At 57.1% G+C, this 26,005-nt stretch overlaps 12 protein-coding genes across 12 annotated transcripts; 5 read left to right on the top strand and 7 right to left on the bottom strand.

Annotated features, from left to right (window-relative positions):
* Positions 1 to 510: 510 nt before the first annotated feature.
* On the bottom strand, positions 511 to 899 carry RPP2B (ribosomal protein P2; the record flags this gene model as incomplete). Its single annotated transcript, XM_083197770.1, has 2 exons — positions 511 to 681; positions 741 to 899. The coding sequence occupies 2 exons, from the start codon at positions 897 to 899 to the stop codon at positions 511 to 513; spliced, it is 330 nt and encodes a 109-aa protein (XP_083047238.1).
* Positions 900 to 1,803: 904 nt separating this feature from the next.
* On the top strand, positions 1,804 to 2,931 carry ACO1O0_008405 (uncharacterized protein; the record flags this gene model as incomplete). The annotated part of the gene is made up of 2 exons (XM_083197769.1): positions 1,804 to 1,809; positions 1,867 to 2,931. The coding sequence occupies 2 exons, from the start codon at positions 1,804 to 1,806 to the stop codon at positions 2,929 to 2,931; spliced, it is 1,071 nt and encodes a 356-aa protein (XP_083047237.1).
* Positions 2,932 to 3,558: 627 nt separating this feature from the next.
* ACO1O0_008404 (uncharacterized protein) lies at positions 3,559 to 5,506 on the bottom strand (the record flags this gene model as incomplete). Its single annotated transcript, XM_083197768.1, has 2 exons — positions 3,559 to 4,384; positions 4,440 to 5,506. The coding sequence occupies 2 exons, from the start codon at positions 5,504 to 5,506 to the stop codon at positions 3,559 to 3,561; spliced, it is 1,893 nt and encodes a 630-aa protein (XP_083047236.1).
* A 686-nt stretch (positions 5,507 to 6,192) lies between these two features.
* rpc25 (DNA-directed RNA polymerase III subunit RPC25) lies at positions 6,193 to 7,018 on the top strand (the record flags this gene model as incomplete). The annotated part of the gene is made up of 4 exons (XM_083197767.1): positions 6,193 to 6,204; positions 6,279 to 6,377; positions 6,583 to 6,737; positions 6,796 to 7,018. 4 exons carry the CDS (start codon positions 6,193 to 6,195, stop codon positions 7,016 to 7,018), a joined length of 489 nt encoding a protein of 162 aa, XP_083047235.1.
* A 101-nt stretch (positions 7,019 to 7,119) lies between these two features.
* Positions 7,120 to 8,076, bottom strand: ACO1O0_008402 (ER membrane complex subunit EMC3; the record flags this gene model as incomplete). Its single annotated transcript, XM_083197766.1, has 4 exons — positions 7,120 to 7,295; positions 7,355 to 7,516; positions 7,576 to 7,970; positions 8,030 to 8,076. The coding sequence occupies 4 exons, from the start codon at positions 8,074 to 8,076 to the stop codon at positions 7,120 to 7,122; spliced, it is 780 nt and encodes a 259-aa protein (XP_083047234.1).
* Positions 8,077 to 8,395: 319 nt separating this feature from the next.
* ACO1O0_008401 (signal peptidase complex subunit SPC2) lies at positions 8,396 to 9,189 on the top strand (the record flags this gene model as incomplete). Its single annotated transcript, XM_083197765.1, has 3 exons — positions 8,396 to 8,435; positions 8,505 to 8,788; positions 8,845 to 9,189. 3 exons carry the CDS (start codon positions 8,396 to 8,398, stop codon positions 9,187 to 9,189), a joined length of 669 nt encoding a protein of 222 aa, XP_083047233.1.
* A 258-nt stretch (positions 9,190 to 9,447) lies between these two features.
* On the bottom strand, positions 9,448 to 13,179 carry ACO1O0_008400 (Dos2-interacting transcription regulator of RNA-Pol-II-domain-containing protein; the record flags this gene model as incomplete). The annotated part of the gene is made up of 5 exons (XM_083197764.1): positions 9,448 to 10,422; positions 10,472 to 12,732; positions 12,789 to 12,851; positions 12,905 to 13,042; positions 13,092 to 13,179. The coding sequence occupies 5 exons, from the start codon at positions 13,177 to 13,179 to the stop codon at positions 9,448 to 9,450; spliced, it is 3,525 nt and encodes a 1,174-aa protein (XP_083047232.1).
* A 528-nt stretch (positions 13,180 to 13,707) lies between these two features.
* Positions 13,708 to 14,850, top strand: ACO1O0_008399 (ATP11 protein-domain-containing protein; the record flags this gene model as incomplete). The annotated part of the gene is made up of 1 exon (XM_083197763.1): positions 13,708 to 14,850. One exon carries the CDS (start codon positions 13,708 to 13,710, stop codon positions 14,848 to 14,850), a length of 1,143 nt encoding a protein of 380 aa, XP_083047231.1.
* A 139-nt stretch (positions 14,851 to 14,989) lies between these two features.
* Positions 14,990 to 16,929, bottom strand: ACO1O0_008398 (acyl--CoA ligase; the record flags this gene model as incomplete). Its single annotated transcript, XM_083197762.1, has 6 exons — positions 14,990 to 15,321; positions 15,385 to 15,559; positions 15,628 to 16,047; positions 16,112 to 16,255; positions 16,314 to 16,780; positions 16,833 to 16,929. The coding sequence occupies 6 exons, from the start codon at positions 16,927 to 16,929 to the stop codon at positions 14,990 to 14,992; spliced, it is 1,635 nt and encodes a 544-aa protein (XP_083047230.1).
* Positions 16,930 to 17,676: 747 nt separating this feature from the next.
* Positions 17,677 to 19,914, bottom strand: ACO1O0_008397 (Alpha/Beta hydrolase protein; the record flags this gene model as incomplete). The annotated part of the gene is made up of 1 exon (XM_083197761.1): positions 17,677 to 19,914. One exon carries the CDS (start codon positions 19,912 to 19,914, stop codon positions 17,677 to 17,679), a length of 2,238 nt encoding a protein of 745 aa, XP_083047229.1.
* A 2,204-nt stretch (positions 19,915 to 22,118) lies between these two features.
* On the top strand, positions 22,119 to 23,141 carry ACO1O0_008396 (uncharacterized protein; the record flags this gene model as incomplete). Its single annotated transcript, XM_083197760.1, has 1 exon — positions 22,119 to 23,141. The coding sequence occupies one exon, from the start codon at positions 22,119 to 22,121 to the stop codon at positions 23,139 to 23,141; it is 1,023 nt and encodes a 340-aa protein (XP_083047228.1).
* A 936-nt stretch (positions 23,142 to 24,077) lies between these two features.
* ACO1O0_008395 (glycoside hydrolase family 10 protein) lies at positions 24,078 to 25,339 on the bottom strand (the record flags this gene model as incomplete). Its single annotated transcript, XM_083197759.1, has 3 exons — positions 24,078 to 24,365; positions 24,421 to 25,056; positions 25,112 to 25,339. 3 exons carry the CDS (start codon positions 25,337 to 25,339, stop codon positions 24,078 to 24,080), a joined length of 1,152 nt encoding a protein of 383 aa, XP_083047227.1.
* Positions 25,340 to 26,005: the final 666 nt, after the last annotated feature.

Raw genomic sequence — 26,005 nt, 5'->3', positions numbered from 1 at the left:
AGTTTTCTTGGTCTGGGACTGGAGAGGAGGCACTGTTTAGAAGATGCAATTGACAACCCGTGATGGTGCTTTAGACACCTCGGTGCTCTGTAACTTGGGCAGCTGTATCATTTGCGTTGTACGAATAACTTGACCCCGATTGTGACTTATCAAGATGTTTCGAATGCGAATTGCGCGCAATGTCAGTTAGTGCCGACGAAAGTCTGTGCCAGAAGTCCTTGACCGCAATCAGAAGCCGCTGCAGTTGGTGGGTGACTTCAAGGCCGGTATGCTGGCACTGGAACAACCTCACCGTGAAACAAAGGCACAGGCTCACAAAATTCGAAGACAAGTCGGTATGTCATTAGCCGAGTATCAAGTGGTATCCCATCTAAACCGAAAAGAAACCCCCAATCCAGCCATGAGCGACCGATCCCTCCACGCCATTGACATGTAGAAACCCGTCCCGCAGTCCAACCCGAAATCGTTCTTCGAAAAATTCGCGAGGCATCGTAGCTAAGCGGGATGCGCTTAGTCGAAGAGGCCGAAGCCCATGTCCTCATCGGACTCCTCCTTGTCCTCCTCCTTGGCCTCCTCGGCGGGGGCAGCGGCGTCACCACCGGCGGCAGCGCCACCAGCGGGGGCACCACCAGCACCACCAGAGGGAACGGAGGCCAGCTTGGTAGAGCCCTCAGCGATGAGCTGCAAAAGTCTTGTTAGCACCGGGTATTGGCCTTGTGTGGGGGGAGGGGTCACCGTACCTCAGAGATGTCCTTGCCCTCGAGCTCAGAGATGAGCGAGTTCAGGCGCTCATCATCAGCCTCGATACCGACGGCAGAGAGGACGGCCTTGATATCGGCAGCCTTGGGGGCGGTGTTGCCACCGAGGGTGAGGAGGAGGTAAGCTGCGAGATGCTTCATTTTGGATGGTTCTTTATTCTGATCGATTCGTAGTCAGCGAAGGGAATCGATTGGACTGAATTAGAATACAAAGGAGAAGAGAACTCACTGTAGTGTAAGGAACACGAGAAATCAATCAATTTAACCGCAAGTTGGGCGGAGACTGAAACCTTCGAGTTCGGGTTGGTGACTTGCGTTGGGAAGAGTTCAAGCTCGATGACTGCTCGGCGACGGGAAAAGTTACTCGTGAATTTTGTGTGGGCGCCAAAAAATTGCCCTGCGCGATTAGGGCGGGACTGCGGTACGTACCTTTTTTCTCGACTGAGGCTCCGAAGGTGGGGGTTAGCAGCCACGCACCGCCACACATGTCTAGCGTCTCACGTGCATGATTCCCCATCCTTGCACTTCAAGTGTGGCGTGTCGGCCCGGGTCAGGCTAACGTTCATCCCAGTGACAGAGTGCCAGCATTCAAACTTCATCAGTCATATTGGTGGCTTTGCTCTACGTTCGCTTTCTATTCACTCTCAGTCTCTGGTCACGAGATTGCCATACCGTTTTACGGGCTTGAAGTAGCCTCGCTTAATGCACACATACTTGCTTCTGTTTCCTTCTCAAATAATTTCCACCCGAGACATTCGCTCTTAATTAATATCGATCGGCCTTATCTGCCAACGACTGCTCCGCACCGCAATCCGGCTACGCCAGCAAAGAGACGCCCCGAAGACAACTATCGACGCCGAAACGCATACGTTTGCCGTTTCTACCTTGATACGACGGTGGAGGTCGCTGGAGCGTTGAAGCAAGGGACGGAACACGGTGCACCTGGTGACTCAACGAAGATTTCCGCGCTCCTGGAAGCTTCGCTGCTACCTGACCATCGACCGCCACATAACCGCCACGACCATCTTGGCCGACCTGAGTCACGATGCCGGTGAGTCAACATGCCCAACACAGCCGTGACGCCCATATCCATGCTAACAACCCAAAGATTAGCGACCTGCTAGCTTCCATCAGCGGCGGCCAGGCGTCGGGCCCCGCGGGCCCGCCGAAGCGCAAAGCTGAGGAGGATCTGAAGCCCGTGAGCAAAGTCGCTCGACAGTGCCCCGCGCCACCAAAACTCGCACAACCTTCGCGACCGCTCGACCGTCCCAACGCTCTTTCGAAGCCAGCCAACGGGAACACCGTTAACCCCGCCTTGGCAGCGCTGAAGCCCATGAATGGCGCTCATCGAGTCACGAAGCCGGCCACCCCGACCCGGCCATCGCCCGTCGCCCCGCCGAGCAATAGTGCACCGGCAGTGAACAAGGCGCCACCGAAGAAGGGATCATACGCAGAGGTGCTGGCAAGGGCCAAGAAGGCACAGGAGGCCATGGGACAAGTGGGCAGGATTCAGCACAAGAAGGTGGAGAAGAAGGAGAAGGAACCTGCTGCGAGGGCCGATCCACGTCTACCGATGAGAAAACCGGCAGGGACGAGGGGATATCAGGGCACTGCAAAAGCTGGTCAGCGGCTAGGCACCAACGGAGCTACGATGAGGAATGGAACCGCCGCTAGGGATGCTCGTGGCAAACCTACTGGCAAGCCTTACATGAACGAAAAAGATTGCAAGGCACAGGAAGAGCATGAAAAGAAGGTAAAGAAGGCGGCTCAGGCCACTACGGGATACACTGGCACCGCTCGGCCACGACCTGGCGCTTCTTCCAAGAAGGATGCTGCCCCTCGCGGCGGCGCTCTCCTCAACCGGGCATCACACCGACCCGGGGCGTCTAAGAGCTCACGCTACGGGGACGATTACGACGAGGAGCTGGACGATTTTATCGACTACGACGACGAGGAGGACGACCAGGGTGGCACCCGCTACCACTACGACTCAGACGGCTCGTCGGACATGGAGGCTGGCCTGGATGACATCGACGTCGAGGAGCGCCAGGCGGAGAGGATTGCCCGCCGCGAGGACATCGAAGAAGAGCGTCTTGAGCGGACCCTCAAGGCCGCCAAGGAAGACCGCAAACGCAAGGCCCTTGAGGCCCTGGCGGCTAGAAAGAGACGATAGGCATGGGTCGAACAGCGGCTGGAGCCAGCCTGCCTTCAACGGTTGGATGCTAGGTTTTGGAATTGGGGATGGCAGCAACGGCGTTCTATATCGTCCTCTGAGCATTTTCGAGTGGGGTTTAGGGTTTCTTGATTACACCATCAGCGTTGGAATTACTATTCGCAGCATCGGGTACTACTTGGTCTAGAGTTCTGTTCAGACTGGGCTGTTGAAGGAGGTTTGGAGATTGGCATAGAGTAGTCACATGGATACATATAGTTGGCAGAGCAGAAAACTAACAAAGGATACAAAAGTTCCAAGTATACAAAAGTTCTCCTCGATTTTGCCGCGCGTAAGAAATACCCAAACCGGTTGTATACAGAATATCCCTTGACTAGATGAAGCTGCGGGCTCTACTCAGAGCGTTGAAACGTCGAATTAGGAAAGATAGTGAAGCTCCATCCCGGATGCATTCCCAGGCACTTGACCCCTGACACCAATAACAGACAAACGCAATCGTGACTCGTTAGGAATTCGGCTCCGACAAGATAGCTTTTTCAGCAGATACGGGACCTGCAGACGAAAAGTTTTGCGCAAAGTACAGATGCTATGTCCTCCGCAATATCCTAGATTGCTATACGAGATGAATCAAGGGAGATCGTCACTTTGGGGCTGCTTGCCGCTGTCGCTGGTCCCGTATGGCTCCAAGAGCCAACCCTGGTAGTGCTGCATCCCACCGCGGTCGACACTGTCACGGGTCGGGATGATGGAGGGCGGAGGCTGCTCGCGACGTGACTGAACTGACTCCCTCTTAGGGGGCGGCGGGGGTAACGAAGCAGACGCAGCAGGCAACAAACTCGGCTTGGTAGTAGGGGCAGGGGGCTTCTTATCAACGTCCGCCTTCTCCTCCTTCAACGCGGGGTCCTTCTTCATCATGCCTTTCTCTCGCAAATACTGAATCGACTCAAGGATAGCCAGGTCTTCCTGTTCCTTATCATTCAGAATGAGACGTTGCTGGATGGTGAGACGCCCATTGTTGGCATCGCGCTCCTTCATTGCTGCCTCTCTAACCTGGGGATCGTGAACAAAGCGGCACTTGCTCTTTTTACCACACGTTCCGCCCGTAGAGAAGTATTTGCAATGTCGGGTCACGTCGGCCTTCTTGGCTGGTGGTGGAGGAGGACGGGGGGCAGCGGGGGAGCGAGAAGACATGACTTCGGGCTTCTCGTCATCTTCAGAGTCGTTCAGAGACAAATCTCTCATCTCATCCCCTTCGTCTCCAAGCTCTCGCTTGCGTTTGATTGATGACTCCACCTTTGCAAGCTGCTTTCTCAACTTGTCGCGCTTTTTGTGCAACGCTGACTCCTCATCCTCTTCCTTGACTGCCATCTCGGCATTCTTCCTGGCTTCGACGCGTGCTCTGGTGGGGTAGTTCTTCTTCCTCTCCGCTAAAAACTCAGCTACGTCGTCCACTCTGCTAAGGGTCAGTATTTGTTTGAAGGCATGGAAGATGAAGTACAGCAACTTACTGGTATCGTTCCTGGCCAAGCAACTTCTCAAGGGACTTCTCCTCTCCTTCATCATCCTCCGATTCTGACTCCATGCCGGGCGTCAGGCCTAGCGTGTTGGTCTTGCGTTTCTTCTTCTTGCCTACGTTGGGGTTCTCTGGTTGCTGCTGCTGACTTTGGTGCTGGTTTTGGTTTTGGTGTTGCTGCTTGTTCTGGCCACCTCGGCCGTCATGTTGGGCATGTTTGTGATTTTGTGACCTGCCTCCTCCATGCTGCCCGCCTCGCCCCCGGAAATTCCCACCTCGATGTCCACCCCCGCGGCCACGACCGGAGTAACTTCCTTGGTGGCCTTCTTGGTAGCTGGAGGGGCCCGGAGGAGGGGGCGGCGCCGTATACTGGTACTGGGGAGGAGGATAACTTGCCCGAGGATCAGGAGGGTATGGTTGAGCATAAGCAGCATTCATCGGAGGCGGTGGCTGCTCATGCTCATACCCTCCTTGTACAGGAACCCCCATCTTGGAACCCCCATGGTCATTGTAGCCCCCTCGTGAGCCACGATTGCCATACGTCGGCGCCTGGGAATGCCCTTGACTATTCCATTGCGGCGGCGGCGGTTGGGCTTGATAAGGCTGACCGTACTGCTGGGATACCCCATAAGCTGGCTGCTGAGGGTACTGAGCAGGAGGATAGGACTGGTGGGCGTAGTTGGGATGGTAGTTGGTGGACGAAATCGGTGTAGGAGCGTGCGCGGGTTGTGGGGGCGTATGGCCATGATCTGGATGCCACTGGGGCTGCGCCTGAGCGTAGCTACCCGGTGGCGGATGTGGGCCGCTGTAGGATGGAGGAGGAGGATGCCCTGGATACGGTTGACCCGTATACTCGTAATGTGCAGGCTGGGGTTGGCTGTAGTCAGGGCGGCCTTGGCCGTTAGAGTAGTGGCCACCTCGGCCACGACCACTCGGTCCTCCACCGCCACGGCCCTGACCATGTGAAGACACGTATGGGGAACTTGTTTGGTGGGTGTATACAGGTCGGGCCCCCGACGCTGATGGCGGAGGCGGAGGAGGTGCGTAGCCGTAGGTTGGCATTATGAAGGCAGCAAGAACGGGTCGTCGTCAAGTAGCTGTTGTACAAGGGTCCATATATCGAGGGACAAGAGGATATGGGGGTTAAAACGACTGGCGAAAGAAGAGTTTCCCGTGTTATGGTAGAACAAGCTGCGGCCACCCGTGAGTCTGGGAAGGCAAAAAGACGATGCTGGGGAGAAACGATGGGTCCGGTGACTCCGAACCGGCAAGGATGTATTTATCGTCGAAACGAGAGAATGAAACAGGGGAGAGAGGGCGGTGAGAAATAACAAAGGCAGTGATTGCCCGTCACAGGAAAGGGGTCACAGCCTTTGAAACAACGTGGTGGTTAGTAGATGGAGGACGGAAGACGAAGATGATGGACAGGAGAACTTGACCGCGTCGAGCAGAGAAGGCACTAGATGGGGCAGGCGGTGAGGCTGAAGCTAAAAGACGCCAGTGCGAATGGGGCTTAGCGTGCACTATGACCCTGTTTCTGCCGCCGCCGCATTTTGACGATGAACCTGTACGGGAATGACTGCAATTCACCTGAGAGGCTACTGGCGACTGATCACTGAAAATACGGCCGCACCAGGCTACAAAGAAGTGACTCTCAGCCGATGAGACTCGTGCCATGAGGCTGGATCCCATCCGCCTGCAGTGATCTGTCGTGATCGCTGAATGCACGCCCTTTGGCGCATGCCACAATGTTCATCCTGGTAAAAAAAAAACCACCCAGAGCCCCCTCCAACGGACCCTCTTCAATCAACTTATCATCTGACGCCATCTCCAGACAAAGATCGCCGACCTTGTGCAGATTGCCCCGGCGGATTTTTCCAAACCTAGCATCCAGGCCATTGAACACAATATCAATGCCAAGTATGCAAACAAGGTACGCCTCACCTCATTGTCATCTTGTCACGCCGGACCCCTCGGCTGAAACTGGTGTCACAGGTCATTCAGAAGATAGGGCTATGCATATGCCTGTACGATTTGCTATGGACATCTGAGGGCCTTATCGGTCACGGGGATGGCTTCGTCAATATCAACTGTAGAGTCACTGGCCATTCTTGTCCTCGTCCACCACTAACAAACAGACAGCCGAGTTCCGCATGGTTGTCTTTCGACCTTTCAAGGGTGAAGTGATGCTGGCCAGGATACGCAGTTCCACACCGGCAGGCATCAACCTGCGGACGGACTTCTTCGACGACATATTTGTCCCCTTTGAGGAGCTTCCACAGGGAGCTGAATAGTATGCAAAACTATCTCATCGGGCAAAACTCAAAATGGACTACTGACATTCTTCACAGCAACCACAGCGAGCAGCTATGGATCTGGAATTTTGACGGCGAGCGACTGTTCTACGATACACACGAGATGGTGCGCTTCCAAGTTATTGATGAGGAGTGGCATGATCAGACACCTGCCGGTCCTACGCCGCAGGGCGAAGAACCCGCACTGAAGGCCCCATACAAGATCAAGGGCAGCATGGCGCGCGAAGGACTGGGTGTATGCCTGTGGTGGGACGGTTAGAGGAGCCAATTGGGAACCGAAACGTGGATAATGTATGAGCCAAGGACCGGCGTGCATTTGTTTAGATCTCGGTCTGTATATGCTATAGACGATAATATCTACTATTTGAAGCCCGCCAGCAAGCGATCCTCAACGTCATCCAGGACTGAGTAGTGGTCCACAACGGCCAGGTTCTCGGCCTCGGCCTTGAACTGCTTGTCGGGGTCCTGTCCTGGGCCGCCCATCATTGGGTTTGGCATCTGCTGCGCCTGCATCTGCTGGTTAAGTTGGCTAGCGGCTGCGGGGCGAGGGTCATTAGCAATGTGTCTGTCCGTCTAGCGGGTAGTGCAAACATACCGTTGTCGCTGCCAAGAAGGAAGACGTATACGAACTGGAGACCAAAGATGCAGAGGAAGTACCAGCTGATGCTAGACATCCAACGGGGGTCCATCTCCTTGGTCTGCACACCGGCCTGCAACATGCTCTTGAACTTGATGGTGAGGGGGAACGGAAGTTTCACTACGCCAGTCAGCAACATGTCTTCACTGGATTGGAGACCTAGGGATTCGTTGACGCACTGATAACGTAGCCGCTGAAGAAGGCATTGATCCAGCTCATGATGAGGGTGTTGGGGATAATCATAGCCATGTTGTTCTTCATCATGCCCATCATACCGTCCATCTGCGACGGGTCCGTCATGGGGTTCGCCGGCGGCTGCCCCTTCTTCTCCGGCTCCTTGAGGAACGCGCCGGACTCGAACCCAGCCGTCAGGTAGTCGCGCCGCGTCTCGAACGACCGCTGCGAGAGGACGTGGTGGTTGCTGCGCAGGGAGACACCGCGGCCCAGGGAGCGCTGCTCGCGTATTCCCCTGGCATCGAGCTTCTTAGGGGCCGTGGCCATGAGGACGGATGCGTAGTGGCGGAGGACGCCCGTGAGGATCATGACGATGGTGATGGGGATCAGGATCCAGTAGCTATGTGCGGTCAGCGGATGCCTTCGTCCCTTTGATTCCTTGCGCGGACGCGGCCGTACAATAACTGGGGGTCCCTATGAAGGGTCTGCACCGGAATGTCCGCCATGATGCAATTGCGCAAGGGTCCGCTGGTTAGCAGTTGTTGTCTGGCGGTTGCGGTGGAGTTGAGCTGTTTGGTGATGCTTTGAGGAGGTCGTGGCTGGCGGAGGTTATTTCTGCCGGCGCCGTCGGCATGCAGTAGCTTGCTCCAGCCACGTCCCTCTGCAACGCTCCACGCAAATGACAGCTTTCCCTCTGTGGCACGGCCCCACGACGCCCTCACCCATCCATACAGGACACTTCACCACCTGCTGCCGTTCAACATACAAACTCAAAATAACCATTGAAGCCTCCCGAGACAGCTTCCTTTTGCAACAACCGCAGCTATGGCGTCCGCCAACAAGGTCTCGCTCTCCAACCTATCCGGTTCGTTCCACAACAGCTCTTCCCTATCTCCCACCCATGCCATGCACTAACACGCCCGCCAACCTGTAGACCTCAAGAACAGCTCCGACGATGTCATCGCAAACTACCTCAATTCGATTGGCTTCACCCAGAAACACACCATGACCGACGTTCGCCTCGCTCTCGGCTACGGCGCCTTCGTCATCGCCGCAGCCTGCGCGCTGTGGGACTATAAGCTCGGCTTCGACAACACCAAGATGTATACGGCCATCGCCGTCACCGTCTACACGCTGCTGCAGGGTGCCTTGGCTCTCTGGATAACCTATGTTGAGGATGGTGCCGTGTACCAGGGCACTGCGCCGTCGGGCGAGCAGGTATGACCATCAAACTAGCAAACACCACCCGAGACTTAGGAGCTGACATAGGATAGATCATCATTGCTAGCTCAACAAAGAAGAATGAGCCCATTTACAACCTGAAGATTACCATTGCTGGTGCTAAGGGAAACAGCCCGAAAAACAGCGTCATCGAGTTCTCCCGCTCGTTCACCGAGTGGTTCAATGAGGCGGGCTTCCTCGTCGCCACGCCCTTCCAGGAGCTCCTCGCCTCGTCCATCCCCGTCGTCGGAAAGGCCGATCCCAAGCGCGTCAAGAGCGCGTCCCAGAAGATGCTCGATGACGACCCAGATCTCCTTAACGCTGTCCTAGCAGCGAGCAGCGAGGTTCAGACCACGGGGGCGGAGAAGAAGAGCGGTGGGAAGCGGCGAAAGGCATAGAGTGGTCTCGTGAGTTGAATTTGGACGATAAAAAGGGATTGTGTTATGAAGATAAACAAAGCGAACGTGTCAAATAAGGCGTTGGTTTGAAGGTGATATGTGAAAAGGCGTTGGCGGAGCTTCGTTGATATCCCAATTTCGATCATGTGCGCGAAATGACCGTCATATTCATCAGCAACGCCCTCACAACCTTTGATCTATCTATATATATACCCAGCATGAAATTGTGATTTCTCCCGTTCTATTTCCCTATCTCCATCAGCTCAACTCCTTCCACGCCGCCCTCGCCAACCGCGCGGACTTTCTCAACTCTCTAACGGCGTTTCCACACGCCAAAGTCAGCTCCCTTTCCACCCTCTTAGCCTGTGGCAGCAGGTGTCTCGATTCAAACATGGTAGGCAGAGCTCGCACAATCTCCAGCGCCAGCTTCCCGCTCGTGGCCTGCGACTCAGCGTCGGCCGACGCGGGGGCGTACTCCTGGGGCAGCCATTCGGGCGGCGTGTGCGGCTTACGCGAGAAGGCGTTGACGCAGATGGAAATGATGCTAACTAGATGAGGCTCGCCTTTTTCGGGGGCCTCGACGAGGACGTTTCGGAGTACGTCGAGGGCAGCCGTGGCGTCCGGACCGGTGCCGATGTTCTGGGCGACGGCGATGGCGATACGGATGATGTTCTCGGAATCCTCCTCGTAGATGGAGAAGCTCATGTGCTTGACCGTGAGAAGCACGCCGATGCTGAAGTTGGTCCTGACGACACGGTCCTCAATGGTCTGACCCAGAGCCTTGGAGACCATGGGCTTGACCAGCTCGACGTAAATCTTTTGCACCGACAAGGCCTTCACGATCGCATAATTCTCCTTCGTCAGGATTCTCTGTGGGGCTACGACTATCTCCAAGCGACGGGCCAGGTGCTGCCCAAGAGTAGGTGAGTTGGGAGCCTCGCGGAGCAGCTGGAGCAGTCCCTGTACCAGCTTTCCGCTGTACCGACGCAGCATTCCGGCGGCGACCGCAAAGATGGATGTGGCCTTACCCAAGTCTGAAGCGACCGGTTGTTGCAAGATCGACTCGCACTGCTTGTTGATAACTGCCATCACTGGCTCGACAGTCTCAAGCTTGTGCTTGTTGGAGAGGATTGTCAGGATGGACCTCGAGACCGAGGCAGTCGCGGCATCCGGGTAGCTATGCGAGACTGAGACACCGCTGATGAGCAGTTCTTGGGCGACTCCAACGTCAAACTAGGATAGAGGTTAGCATTAATGAAGCCAAAGGACGGCAATGACTTACAAGCTTTGCCACAGCAGCTGGACGCAGCGTCTCGAGGATGCCAAAGGAGAGAATATTCAGCCTCTCAACGGCCACCCAGTCCCAGCTAGAACCATTCTCAGACTCAGAGGCCGTCGGCCCTGACGGAGGGATGGTGATAAAATCATCGCGGAACAGGCTGAGAGCATAGCTTTGCGCATGAAGAGAAACCTGCTGCTCCTCGCTCATCTCGTGGAAGATGAACCCAGCCAAGGTGCCGAGAAGGTGCAGGTACTGGCTTGCGGAGAACTTGTTAAGGACATCCAGATCATCACTCAACACGAGCGCACTCTTACCCGTCCGGGAATGGGCCTCGGTGGGTTTGGTGGCCTTCCGGTACAACTGGCGCACAATGTACAAGCTCGTAAGGAGAAAATCTCGGTAAACTTCAGATACTGACGAGGAGCTCTGCTCATTAGTGGCACTGCTTGTCCCCGTTTCCCGGGTATCCTTCTCAAGTATGGGATACTTGGCAGTGATAATGGTCTCCCAGGAACCATCCCAAGGCGACTTGTCCAACACTGTATCTTTCTTGGTGCAGGCGTCGTTGAAGCAGCGGACGGCAGCCTGGAGACTTGCCGCGAGAGTGCACCAAACACTAATGTCCGCCTTAGAATCGATTGTGTAGACCAACTCAGTGTGTAAAGCACGTAGGATAAGTAAAAAATTATCCAATCCGTCTCTGGGTGAGGCCGGTAGCTCGGAACATCCGACGAATGCGAGGACTGGCCCCAGAGTCTGTATGACATAGGTTTCGGGGACAGCTTGATCTTTCCAGCTCTTGCGGATGATATCAAGGGCCTTGTGGGCGAGAGGCGGAAAGCCCGGCGAGTACGCCGTCACAGCGCGCTGAAGCGCCTTTGTTGTCTCATTGATCAACTCGTCCAAGGTATCGGTGTTTCCTTGGCCTTCACTGGTCGCAGACTGTGTGATTATGGTAAAAAGCAGGTCGCAGATTTCCAGGCATTTATCTCCAGGAAGCAGCAGGTCCCCAGATGACACCTTGACATCATCTGACGCGACGATGGCCGTCGCTGGTCGCTGGCAGACCAACGCGCCGGCTCCCTGGACGGCTTGGCTGGAGAGTTTTTGATCGTCTTCAGATGCATTAGGCTTCGTACCGAGCTCAACGGGCTTCTTGTAGACGTCCTGGTAAAGAGACTTGAAGATAGGGTCGATTGCTGAAAAGTCACTCTTCTCCTGGACAGACATCTGGACCCCGACCAGCATGAGCCGAGTCTCCAGGATGACATGCAGCAGCTTGAGCAGATCCCGGCTGTGCCCAGGACCCTTGGGGTGTCGCAAGTTCTCCTTGATGTGCGTGATGGCTGGAGAGACCATGAGGACAAAGGCGGAGGGGGCGGCGCTAAGGACGCTGACCAGGAGGCGGCCAGCGGGTGCGGTATACATGGCGTTGGACAGGTCGTTGACGCAGTCGCGTGTGACCATTAGGCAATAGTCACGGAGATGATCCCCCTTGAGCCTCTTGGCAAGTGTCTTGAGGACCTCAAGGGTGGCCCAGATGGTGTCCTCGATTTCTCCGTTTCGGACCTCGTACTTGAGACTGCTCCAGATCTGGTCGACGTAAGGCGTGATGTACTGCTCTACGTTCTTGTACTCGTCCAAGCACGCCTTGATGGTCTTGAGAACGTCCACCTTGACATTTACCGTGACTCCTTCACCTTGGTCAAGCTTCCCAAGAAGGAAGGGGAACACTTGAGGGGCGAGGGCCTGATTCGATGTGAAGCACTTTCGCAGCTGCAGCTTGAGCTCTTCGGGGGTGATGCCACTCTGCGACGTGCGAGGTAGAGTAATGGGGAAGTACGCTTTGAACGTCCCGTAGACCTCATCCATCATCTCCTGCGACGGTGAGTACTCCTTGAGAAAAAAAGCAAGGATGTCGAACCAGATCATGAGACAGTTGGGGTCCCTCTCGTTGCGGCAGAGCTGGAGCAGGTCGTTCATGAAGCCGGATGAGGCTCCGTGCTTGTACTGGAGGTCACTTGCAACCGCAGGTGAGGTGATCAAGGACTGCAACAGCTCGAATACGGCAAGGCGCGTCTTGGACAGCTGACGGGGGAAGTCATCCTTGAGGGCGCATACTTTCTGGATGATGTCGTCGGCGCTGGTGGGCTGAAAGGCCTTCATCGCTACGATGCGGGAGAGAGCGGTGGCCGAGGGCATGACGCCGGCCTTGTGGTCAACATCAAACATGGCTCCAAAGAAGCTGACGAGAAGCTTGACTGAGATGAGCGTTAGGACCGGCGCATTGTGAGGGCTTTTGTCTTGTCAAACTCACCTTGGCTCGGCTTCAAGGCATCTGGGCTGAGGAAATCCAGTGTGCGGGATAGAAACTCCAGGGCTGTTTGTCCATGTCAGTGATCGTGCAGGTCATTGACGATGGAGAAGACTTACCCTTGGCGCGCCCCGTCCAGTCTGGCGTCTCATCACTGTCTGCCATGACTTCATCGCTGTTGCTCCCTGGCATCCAAGGCTGTACCGCCTCGACCCATCGTGCCACCGGGTTCAAGCTGGCCGGTCCATTTTGGATCTCTGCCACCGGTCAGCAAGATTGACTCTCGTATGTTTCCTAGAGACGCACCTGATGCCGCCTGCTGGGCGATGGATGTGAGTTTGGCCTCATCGTCAGCGAGGACGAATTCCAGCGCGAGCTGCCGAAAATCGGCCATGACGAGGCGCCTCAGGCCGTGGAAGCCAGGTCAGATAGATTATACAGTTCTTTTTTATAAGGCAGGGGTTCGAGATGGACGGAATGAGTGTCTTGTAGCCAGTTGCCAACGTTGAAAAGTGATGCCGAGCTTGGAAATTCAAGGTCTGGTGGCGGCCTATGGCGGGGCAATGAACGTTTGGCGGGGCATTAACAGCGGGAAGCCGTAGAGTGGTGAGGGCGTGCTTAGTAGGAAGATTTCCACGTTGAGTGAAGTTTTGAGGATAAAATACATGCGAATGTCAATCTTTGCATTTGGAAAAGAGAAGTTCATCCTCCTAGCGAATAGCATTGCTCGTGTTTGTGGTTTGTCAACGAGGTACCTTGTCCAATGCGTTTCCGATGCCGGCCCTACGGTGGCTCCAGGGTAGTTCGGAGCGAAGAAAAAAGCGGACCTGGTTCAATGACGACAGAGTCTGAACTCTTTGAAGCTTGCTTCATCCTGCATCTTCGACGCACCACGACATCGACCTCCACACCCATCGCGGCCATGGCCTCCGTGCGATCACCGGCCCTTCGGCACCTCAGCCACTGCTCCCTGCGTGCCCCGCGCTTCGTCAACCAGCGTCGCTGGGCCCAGGTCCACGACGTCCGCTTCCTCGCGACGACCCGCCCGTCCCAGGCCATCCTCGACAAGTACCAGGACAAGCTCAACCAAAAGGCCAGGAGTGAGGGTTACTCAAACGTCGAGGAGCTCAAGTCTGCCTACTCCGACAAGATCAACAAGCTCCACAGCAAAGATGCCGCCGAGTACAACATCCCCCAGGCCCCCGGCATGCCAATCTCCCAGCCGAACCGCGGGCCTCTGCCCTCGCAGTCGCAGGAAGGCAAGGGGCTGCCATTTATACCCCAGGCTCCCGAAACGCCCGTGACGCAGCCCAACGCTGGCAAGCAGCCGCCTTTCGGAGACTCCGAGCCCTCGACCCCCCAAGCCCCCGAGACACCAGTCTCACAACCCAACAAGGACGCGCCCGCGTCGTCGTCAGGTTCTGCGACCGCGGAGGCGGCCCGCAGGGCCTCCGGCGCCGCCAAGCCCACTATCAAGGGTCTCGACGACATCATCGACCTGGAGAAGTCCCGGGAGCTGCCCGACAAGGAGCTCACAGCCGTCTGGCGCCTGCGGCACGCCAACTCGCCGAACAACATCTGCGCCGTCGTGCCCGCCTCGACGTACAAGGCCATGGAGGAGGCGGCGCGCACGGCACCCCAATTCGTCCTCCCCGTGCCGCACGAGAGCCAGGGCGCCGAGATCCACTTCCTGCAGTGGACGTTTGACGCCGAGTCCAAGACGAGCACGGTGCTGTTCACGCAGCTGGCCGAGTTCAAGGTGCGGGGCGAGTTCGCGCAGCCGCACACGACGGTGACGCACCACCTAGACCTGCTGGACGAGCGCGGGCTGGTCCTGCTGCAGGGCCAGGTCATGGAGGGCCGAGGGGTCCAGCCCGAGCAGGCCAAGTGGCTGCTCATGTGCCTGCAGCGCTTCTACGGCGCGTGGGAGAGCGGCGCCGAGGAGCTGGCGGGCGAGAGGAAGCAGAGGGCCGACGAGCGCAGGAACCTGCTCGACTGGTTCGCCACCGGCGATGAGAGGTTCACGGTGGAGAAGCTGCTGGAAGAGGCGGAGCGTATAGGTTGAGCTCTTCTTATCTCTTTCGGGGCTAAAATATGTACAATAGGTCGTCGAAGCCTCTTTTAACAGACAGTCTGAGCGGCAAGGCACATGTAGAACCATGTATTATGCACCATGATACCAAACAACATCTATACAACATCATCTATAGCTTGGACCTGGGCGCCTCGTTGTCCTTCTTGTCCTGCTCCTTGACGACCCTCCTGAGGATCTTGCCCGACGCCGATTTGGGGATGATATCGATGAAGCGCACACCGCCGCGCAGCCGCTTGGGGGGCGCCACCTGCGTGCTGAGCCATTGGATGATTTCCTGCGCCAGCTCGTCGCTCGGCTCGACGCCCGCCTTGGTCTGGACGTAGGCGCGGGGCACCTCTGTGTGTAGCTCCTTGTCCCAGACGCCGATGACGCAGCAGTCGGCGATCTTGTCGTGGCCGTGGAGCTTGGCCTCGAGCTCCGCGGGGGGCACCTGGAAGCCCTCTGGAGAGACGGGGTTAGCCAAATTGGCGGGGGGGAGGAGGGCTAGGAGAAGTCATGACGTACTGTATTTGATGAGCTCCTTTATGCGGTCGGTGATGTAGAAGTTGCCCTTGTCATCGATCTTGCAGACGTCGCCCGTCTTGAACCACCCGTCCTTGTCAAAGGTGTCCTCCTGGAGGTCAGGTCTGTTCCAGTACCCCTGAAATACATTCGGTCCCTTGACTAGCAGCTCACCAGCCTACGAACCGGCCATGTCAGTCAAGGTTGCATTCTATATCTGCCTCCGGAAGCAGGAGTCAAACTCACCTCTCCGTGCGCCACCTCGTTGCCGTCCGGGTCGACAATCTTGGCCTGCATGTTGGGGTACATTTTCCCCACCGACCCCTGGAAGCGCAGCCACTCGTCCGACAGCTGCGTGTGCGTCGTCGGGCTCGTCTCGGATAGGCCGTACCCCTGCTTGACACCGACCTTGAGGCGGTCCCAGACGGCCAGGACGAGCTCCCGGCTGCAGGGCGCGGCGCCCGAGTTGACCCACCGCAGCGTCGACAGGTCGAACGACTCGACCGCCGGGTGCTTGCTGAGCGCCAGGACGATGGGCGGCGGCACGTACAGGAACGTCAGGCGGTGGTCCTGGATGAGCTTGCAGGCCTTCTCGAGGTCCCACTTGGGCATGACGATGCACCGCGCGCCGGTTATCAGGCTGACGTTGATGACGACGCTAAGACCCTGGATGAGAGTCAGTTCGTCATGCATCTTTTTCGGGAGAGGGGATTGGCTGTGGTGTTTTTACGTAGATGTGGAAAAAGGGGAGTACGCCTAGGTGGGCGTCCATGTCCCAGCTGAGGCCCCTCGAGTCGAAACGGTCCGCCTGGGCTGAGTTGGCAACGACGTTGTAGTGGGTGAGCATGACGCCCTTGGGGAGGCCGGTGGTGCCCTGCAAACGGTGTTAGAACCCCTGAGATGAGGATGATGCCGAATCATGCTCTGCATACCGAGCTGTAGACGAGATACGCCAGGTCCTTCATGGCATCCACGGGTGTCTTCTTGGGCTTCAGCCACGCCCCCTTGGCTGTTACGTCGGTCCAGTGGCGGAACCCGTCGTGGCGCCCATCGCCCATCAGCAGCACCCTGTCGCGTGGCAGACCCGCCTTGTCGGCGGCCTGGAGCGCCGCGTCGAGGAAGGGCGTCTGGGTGATGAGGCCCTTGGCTTGCGCATCGCGGAGCTGCCTGGCCAGCTCGTCGACGGTGTAGGTCGGGTTGGCGGGGCTGGCGACGCCGCCGGCCCAGTGCAGGCCGAGGTTGACGACGGGGGTGTCGACGCAGTTGGGGGTGAAGAAGGCGAGGACGTCGCCCTTGGCCCAGCGGAACAGGTGCTTGAGGCCCTGGCCGAAGCGGATGGAATGGGTCTTGATCTGGGCGCGGGTGTAGGAGCGGCCGGTGTCGCCGTCTATGAGGAGGGCTGGGGAATGTCAGTGAATTCCCGAATGGAGGTTAACATGAGGGAGAGCTACCGTGGTCATCAGGATAAGGCTTAGGGTGTTCGAGATACAGTGTCCAGAGGTCGACGACGGGGATGTCGATGTCGGCGTGGAGCGAGGAGATGGGCATAGTGGCGGTAGTTGGGTGCTCCCAGAGTGCAATTAGATCCAAACAGACGGGTTGCAATCAAAACGAACAAGGAATGAAATCAAGAGGCTGAATCTGAAATCGCTATGAATGTGAGGGGAAGCGATTGGGAGATACAGACACGGGCACATTGGTCGGGGAAGCAAGCAAAAGGCCCCGACGCAAGCCGATAGGCCATTGGCCTGGCATGGCTCTCAGTCTGACAGCCTGTCTGACTGCTGCTGCAGTGCTCGTCACCTTCCTTCTGCTTCAGATTGCGGGGCCTCCGGGATACCGAGGTCAGTGGAACTCCGGCCCTAGCATTGCTCTGCTCCGGGGTCGGGCGAATCGAGGAGGGTCGGGGTTCGGGATGACATGGGGGAGATGAGGGGTGGCGGAGAAGAAGTGGTCATCGTTATGCGGGGAAGACTAACTCCCTTACGAGTCTGGATAGAAGACGATGCAAGGGGGGCTAACCAGAGAGACACCAAATTCCGTGGCAATTCCGATGGTTGCCGATGGTTACATCCAGGTATCTATTCCCGTGTGCTGAGTACCTAGTATTGAAAATCAGATACCCAATCCGGAATATAGTCGCCAAAGCCTATCAAAGCCTATCCAAGAGTTATATTACAGAGTATTTACCTAGGACAACCCCACTATAAAGAACCAACGACCAAACTCCTCGCTACTCGTGTATCGTAAACATGGCCCGTGACCTTCATTACTCTCGGATACAAAACCAAGAAATCATACATCTTGCGAAGCCGAAGAGCTCTCACCGCTCTCACTGCTGACCACTGGCGCTCCGCCAGCCTCAGGCTGCCACTCCGCCACGTCCTCACACCCCCTGGGCACGCGACATTCATTGCGCACGTCGCACGTCTTCCACAGCACCTCGCGCATCTCCCGGAATACCTGCGTCTCGGCGTCCACCGCCCAGATCACGTCCAGATGTTCGTACTCGTCAATCACCTTGCTGTGACACACCCGCACGTGCGGCTCGCGCCCGCCGCTCAGCCGCCGCAGCAGCTTGCGCCCGTCCACCAGGTCGTCGCTGCCGCACACCCACAGCGCAAACGGCGGCACCTGATTGTTGTACCACGCCGTAGCTCCGGGCGCGTGTCTTCCCCCGGGGGACATTCCGTTCTCCTGCTTCTTTGCCCCCGACGACGACAGGTCGCTGTCGACGCGCTCCTCCGCCCGCGTCACGTCCTTGGTCGCTAGGATGCACTTGTGCCGCGCGAAGCACTCGCGCCCCAGCCACCACCGCATTGATTCGGCGCTGACGTAGACGGGTGAGAACTGGAACATGCGGTCGCGCAGCCCGCGGTCCCAGCGCGTGTCGCTCCAGTCGAAGAGGAACGAGAAGACCTTGTAGCCCAGCCAGCCGTATAGCCGCGGGTGGAGTAGCGAGTGCATGGTCATCATGAAGGGGATGAAGGCGTGGATGCCAAACATGAGGCGGAACAGCGCTGGCGAGATGATGCGCATGAACCGAAAGTACATTTTGCCGATGAGCGGGCCTGCGTAGGCAGCAGGGGCGAGGGCGCAGAAGACGGTGATTTTCTCGCCCAGGTCGGGCCGCTGGTCCTTGGCCAGGGCGACGAGAGTCTGGGTCGTCCCTTGGGAGTGGCAGATGAGGCCCGTCTTTTCAAAGCCTGTTTCGTAGAGGACGCGCGAGATGAGGGCTGGCAGATCGAACACGCCGAACTGCCGTATGTTCCAGCACCACATCCGGGGGTCGCTGTACTTGAGGAGTACATGGCGCGGATGGAACCCGCAGCGGTTGTTGCCCAGCCAAACGTCGTACCCGGACTTGCACAGCCAGAACGCAAGGGACTCATCGTCGTTACAGCAATATGCGCCCGAACTCTGGAGTAGGCCGTGGACGAGTAGAACAGGGAACTTGGGCTTGCGCTCCGGGTCGATGGGCCTCTTCTTCTTGGGGCCCTGGAAGACGTCGGGACCGCGGTGGTCACGCTCGTGGTCATCGAGCTTGGTGTACTCCTTGGGGTCGTAGACGTGCCACAGCTCAATGATGAAGCCGTCCTCGGTCTGCACCTTGAACTCCTCGACGTCGAGCCCGACTCTCCTAGCGTAGTATCCGAGGTCGCACACGATGGGGTCCTTGCCGCCTTCAGTGGGTGGGAATTCCTCTGCCGTGCTCTCCGCATCGCCATCGGCGGCTGAAAATGCCTTTCTGGCCCTCCATGCTCTTTCCTTCTCCTTCCTGAGCTCGGCACGTCGCTTCTCTTCCTCGTGGAATGGTCTCGTCTTGTCAATGTCGCGTAGGGTTAGCACGTATACTATACGCTTGCACACCACCGGTATACTCGTCACTAGGGAGCCGATAACAATGGCTCCGAGGAAAGCCAGACTCAGAAAGAAGGACGATATCCTGAAAAAGAGACACTGCAGGTCTCGGAGCCGCGACGATGGTCCGTACAGCGGCAGCGGAGGGAACAGGGGGTTCGTGTGCGACGGCGGGATGGCCTGGCGCAGGGTACTGGTCGCCGACTTCTGCAAGGCCGAGCCGTTCTGCTTCTTGGGCAGATGGATGACCTTGTGCTGGCCGTGCTCCTTGGCGGCGCTGTCACGAACATTGGAGATGCTCTCCTTGGTCTCGGCCCCCTCCTTGATGTCGACGGTCTCGGGGGTTCCCTGCAGCTCCTCGCGCAAGATGTTGAGTTTGTGCGCCTCTCGCAGCGGCACGCCGGGAAGACGCCCACCGTCGGCAGTGACGAGTACAGGGTCCTGGGGGGTGACGAACTGGGCCTGGATGGGGACGGCCGAGGGCGGCGCGCTGCTGGGGGGCTGGTAGGACAACTTCTCAGCCTGCTGAGTGAACTGCACGGCGCTCTCGGCTAGGCTCGTGTTGGAGACGCGCTTGGTCGGCTGCTGACCATTATGATCGTGGCTGCTCTGGTGGTGATGCATAGGGGTGGCACTCGAGGTGACGCTGTCCCGTGATTTGCCCACTGTCATGGTGGCGATGGTAAGCGACAAGTTGCACCAAGAGTGCTCGAGGTCGACCGTCGAGCGGTACCGATAATTATTGTCTCAGTTGAGGTCAGAATTCGTGCGACTGGAGGGTCATCCGCCTCTCCTGGATGGTGGTGGCGCGTCGTGGGCGGATTGCGCGTTCCCTGTCAATGGCGCAAAGTAAGTTGCGCTACAGCTTCCCATAGTACGGTGATGATGCAAGAAGGGCACCATGACCGAATGAACACCATCGTGGATGGCACTGGAAGAGAATGACGGAGGTGGACGGCAAGTTGGCAATGTGCTGGGGCAAAGCAGGTTGGCGTCGTGGGGAGAGCCGAGGCAAGCGTTGCGTCATAGTGGAAGCGTGCTGAAGAGCCCAGAGCGGGAGTTCCTGGTGGTGGCCACGGGTGGAAATGTGGTGCAGTTGAGGGCCTGCACTGTACCAGTTTCCAGGTTCTCACAGGGGCTTTTGCCTGCGTGACTTCAACCACGCAAACCTTGGGTTCTTCTCGAAATTTGCCAAACACGAGAGTCCATCGACACCATGGCCCTGGGATCCTCTCGCGTATATCAGTTTTTGCTGCCTCGCGACAGTGAGAACCGGGGAGTCGAACCCTGCAGCCCTTATCCTTTGTCCTACGAATACGGAGTACTGTCCGTACTCGTAGATATTTCGGATTCTCATTTCGCGATGCCCTATCCGTATTGGCCTGCCCATGCCAGTTGCTACGAACTCACAGGGGATCGATCAGCCAGCCATCCATCAATAACCAACCCTCTGCTCTGTGAAGACCAGTCAGGCTCGCTGTCTGTGGCCTGGCTGTGGTACTCGCTGGCCTGCTTGTATCACGTACTATGAATTTACTGCTCTACACTGCTCTACACTGCTCTGCACTACTCTACACTACTCAGAGCCGGATTCTCGTGCCGTCTCCTGCCCCCTGGGGGGTGGAGTCGGTCTTTTGGACTCATCAAAGTGTGCCAAAGCAGCCAAACTGCACGCCAACGCATCACACCCCACTAACATCCCGAAATAAACAATGAGCTTGATATTCCATATGCACCACCAGCCAACGCTCGGGCTTCAGCCGATATTTCTGGCTCTCAGCCTCCCAGGTTGCCAGGGTTCTCGGGGCTCTCTCCAAATGTGGCCTGACTGCCCAGTCCATGCCAATCCTTCAAGCACAGCAATTGGGACTCCCTTGTTGTATCCTTGTTGCACCGCCATGCGATCAGCGATCAGGGAACGCCAGCCCTATTGGATTACTACTACGGAGTACCCGTACTGCCTACTAATACTACGAGTACACCAGGACGACAGGTTACCAACTGATTATCGGTGGAGCCGCCAGCCCTGGCCTTTAGTTCCCTCGTTGTCAGCACGCGGTACGCCGTATTTATCTTACATACCTAGTATGGTGATAAGCTGAGTCGAGAGCCCTGTCGGAACCACTCTCCGGCCCCATCACAAGTGGATCGAGCTCTGCCACAGAAGGTTCATCTCGGAACTCGAATTTTTACAAGGGACCATGAGTACATCCCACTAATGGGACTATCTACTTGGCGCACCATCACCATGTACGGCTCTTGTGACAACTTGGGGGCGGACAGCTCTGAGCTTTGTAAGCCCAACACCGTCAAATTCCCATCCTCCCTTTATGTACGGAACTGCATAGTATAACTGTCCAGGCAGCGTTGGCACATTCCTGCATTGCCTATCCCTACCTCGCCATCAAGCCAAAAGGGCGGGTGCCCCTCTTTTTAGCCATGGGCACTCAATGGCAGTGACCAGAATTGGGATAGGGGGGCTGAGTGGCTACATGTTGCCCACCATCCATGCATCGCCATGTATGCAGTAAGACCTCCGGTCCCTCCACACGGGCTAACGACATGTAGGTATGCGTACTATGGTGGGTATGGGGACATGGGCTGGGACGTGCTTCTACCTGTAAGTCCTTTTAGGTTGTTAGCATCTTTCCCTTATGATGGACCGCTGCCACGGGACCTGGCATGCTTCTCTTCTTTGAGACTTGACTTGATCCGCTTCGGAGGCAACCTCACTGTTTTCACTCACAAGTTCGACATACTCTCAAATCCGAGACACTCTCAAGTCCGAGATACACCCAAGCCCGAGATCCTCTCCTCAAATTCCCTTCCTGCGTATACGAGAACCACCCGAGGAGGGCTTACCCCCATCGCCAACTATGTCCGGTGAAGTCCAAGCCAAACTGGGCACAACCTGCAAAGGCAGCGGCTCATTCTACGTCTGCGACAAAAAACCATCCAAGTTCATCGGCTGCTGCAGTGTAGACGCCTGCAAGACCGACGATGGCGTCTGCCCGGACGACGATCTCCTCTACACCAGCTATGACAAGCTCTCTCACAACATGATCGGCCCGCAGGCTTGCCAAAGCGACGACCCCGAGGTCCGGTGGTGGACCTGCGCAGGCCCCGAAATCCCCTTCATGGGATGCTGCGCCATCAACCCCTGCGAAAGAAAGGACGGCTGCCCTTCAGACAAGCTCTTCGCGGCCAAGCTTAGCGAAATCGAGACAGACGCAGCCGTCTTCCTGCCTGCCTCCAGCACGGCCAAGCCAGGCGACGACGACGGTGATGACGGGGGCCTGTCCAAGGGTGCCATCGGGGGCATCGCCGCGGGCGCAGCCGTCGCGGGCCTGCTCATCATCGCAGGCATCGTCTACTTCTTCCTGCGCCGCCGCAGGCGCAACCAGACCCTCACCACTTCGTACGAACCCTACTCCGGACAGCAACAGCAGCAGCAGCAGCAACAGTCATTCGCCGGGTCGAACCCACAGAGCCCCGAGATGCAAAAGGCCAGGTTCTCGTCCTACTCGCCGTACGCGTCCACGCACGCCAGCCCAGGCCTGCCGCAGGGCGCCCAGCCTTCGCCGCCGTACTGGAAGGGGTCGCATAACGGCCAGTACGGACCGGCTGCGCCGTCGCCGTACTCGGGGCATATGGGATCGCCGGATCCATCGCAGGGACAGCAGTTCCAGCACGGCGGGCAGCCTGCGTATGGAGGCGGCAACAACTTTGTCCAGGAGCTACCCGGTGGGGCCGGTGATATGCCCAACGTGTCGGATCTGAGCTACAAGGGCGCCCCTGGGAGGGAGAGTGAGGTTTCCGGCATGTCGGGATGGACAGCGCAGCAGCAGCAGGTTGCGGAGATGGAGGCTTCAAATTACGGGCCTGGCGGGACGAGATAAAATGTTACAGTCATATAATGGGATCGGGGATGGAGTTCTGTAAGGGTCTCTCTTTCGAGGTTATATCAGGTGGCGTCTGGGCCGTGTTTGAATATCTGATTAGCGAATACACACTTCAAGCTTAATGCTTCAACATAGAGCATGAATTCCACTCCTTGGACTGGGGAACTCTAAAAAGAGAGTTGATACACCGACAGTAAGGAAAATCCACTCCAATGAATCGTCGGCTGCTCAGGTTCAACGTTAGAGATTCTCTGTATACTGGAAGTTGGAACAAGGTGAGACTGCGTAACTGACTGCCGGCGTTCCTGTCCCTTGGCATGTAAAACGGTTGAACTGCGCCTCATTTCCACATGGGTCCCGGACATCGGGGGAGGTGGTCAAGGCATTTTCTCAAACAGGAAGCGTTGGTCCCCGTCATTGCCATCTACGTAACATTGGAAATGAAAATGGCTTTGATCGAATATTCTCCATTTCAGCCACCAGACACATAATCATGGCGTCGCTAGGCGCTGCTGAAATAAACACAGCCCTCAAAGCTTGTACATAATACATAAACCCCTAGTAATAGTGCATTCAGCCTGAGCACAGCCTGCGTATTACTACGTAGGGGGGGTACCCATACGCCACCCAAGGGCGACCTTTGAGCCGGTAGTGGTGGCTGTTTCATGGTCCAGTCCGATTGGGTCTTGGCGAACTGATGGATGGAGGCACGAGTGCTGACTGGTATGTTAACATAATTTCTATTATAAGACTCTGGTCCATCGAGTAAGAGAACAAAGGACGCAGAAGCGGATCTTGATGACTGGAAAAGACTTGGGTTTGAGGCTTAGCGATCTGGCCCCCGTGGGGAGAACATTACGCCTAGATCCACCCGCAACTAAGATGTCGGACGAGACTGACCACACGCCACCGCGACCCTTCTTAGCCATGTATTTAGGCGGTAAAGGGCCTGCCTGGCTTGCCATGACCAGGCTTGTCATGGCCAGGATTGCCATGGCCAGGCTTGCCATGGTCAGGCTTGCACTTCTTGCCACATGGCTTTGTCCCATTCTTGAGCGCATCCACAACTCCAAAGTAGGCTGGGTGCGGGGTGAAGTCCTCGAACCAGAGCAGGGCATCGCCCTCGCCCTCGAACACGTCGGGCACCCAGCTGAAGGGGTCGTAGAAGTCCCAGAGGGTGACACCGACACAGGCGTCGACCTGGACGCAAGCGCCAACGGCCTAGGATTGTCAGCTCTGTTATGTAATTGACGTGGATTTCATGGTGTGGGCTTACATTCTTGTAGGCCTCCTTCTGCTCAGCCAGGCTCTCCTCGGAGGCGGGGGTCGGCACGCGGACGTCCAGCTCCGTGAGGGCAACCTCGACGCCCGTCGCAGCGTACGACTCAATCACGGCAATCTGCTCGTCCAGGGTTGGGGCCTCAGACGCGGTAAAGTGAGCCTGCATGCCCACGCCGTCGATGCGGATGCCCTCCTCCTGCAGCATCTTGACAATACCCACGGCGGCCTCGGACTTGGGGCTGGGCCGCTCGAGGTTGTAGTCGTTGTAGTAGAGCTTGGCCTCCGGATCGGCCTCGGCGGCCAGGCGGAATGCCAGCTTGATGTAGTCCTCGCCGAGGACCTGGTAGAAGACGGACTCGCGGTACGAGCCGTCCTCCTCGAGGGCCTCGTTGACCACGTCCCACGCGTAGCACTGGCCCTTCCAGTGGCCGGCCACGTTCTGCACGTGCTCCGTGATGGCAGCCGTCAGGGTCTCCGGGGTCCACTCCGTCTCCTCGACCCAGGGGGCCAGCTGCGAGTGCCAGACGAGGGCGTGGCAGCGGAGGATCTTGCCCTGCTCCTGGGCGAGGTCCGATGTGATTTCGCCCTCGGTGTAGTTGAAGACGCCCTGCTCGGGTTCGGCGAAGAGCCACTGTGGACATGTTAGCGGAAGCCTGGGTGCTCTATGGTGCGCAGCCTTGTGTCACCTTCTGGCCGTTGGTCGGCGTCGTCTGGCCAAACATGTTGTTATTGGCGAAGATGGCGTCGTAGACGGGGTAGGCGTCCTCCTTGCCGGCACGCTCACGCTGTCCCGGGGAGTCGGTGGCGGCACCAAAGTACATGAGGCCGGCCTTCTTGGCCAGTCGGTGCAGCTGCGCCGAGGCCAGAGGAAGAGATGCTGCCAGCAAGGGCAGGGTGAGGGCTTGGGTCCGCATGGCTGGGAGTAGGTTGGTGGAGGATATGAGGGGATGGCAGAAACGGTTCGAGCAGTCCCCTCGTGGGTGCTACGGTCCATACTTATAGATTCATTGGGGACTTGCAAATACCCGGAGTCGCAGTCCTGTAGCCCTTTTGCCCCGTCACGGGCACACGCGGAGCGCGCCCTGGGTCGCCATGGTTCGACATTGATGCTAATCTGCAACAGAGCCAATCAGCTGCAACTGTCGTCGAGGTGCCTGAAGCAATTGCTCAATAGGAAGACGCGGGTAAAGTGGTTTACCCCATGGTGGAGATGCAGAGTAGTAGAAGTTGGGGGGTGGAGGTTCGAAGCTGGGGAACCGGGGTCCTAGGGACGAAGAACCGCATGATTTTACCGGCTTGGCAATCCGGGAAATCTGGGGCATCGGATACAATTTCCACGCTCTCCCCAGGGTCATCTTGAGCTTGTTTCGATGTTTCAAGGTTTGATGTTTCAGGGACTACACTCGTATACCTGAGGTGTAGTTTGGGTTGTCAAACTCACCCCATGCTCAAGCTCCTGTAGAGAAAGTGCGTATTCGGCACGGCCTGATTGTCGCAGGGTTCTCATGTTTTTGTTAGATGGTCGATTGTGTAATGTCAAAGAAGATAGTTGTGTAAAGGGAGCCATCGGGATATTTGAG

Source organism: Amphichorda felina, assembly GCF_050947745.1.
Source record: "Amphichorda felina strain 45539 chromosome Unknown scaffold_8, whole genome shotgun sequence".
NCBI lineage: Eukaryota > Fungi > Ascomycota > Sordariomycetes > Hypocreales > Bionectriaceae > Amphichorda > Amphichorda felina.
The sequence above is the reverse complement of the archived record's forward strand: the minus strand, read 5'-3'. Positions and strand labels throughout refer to the sequence as shown.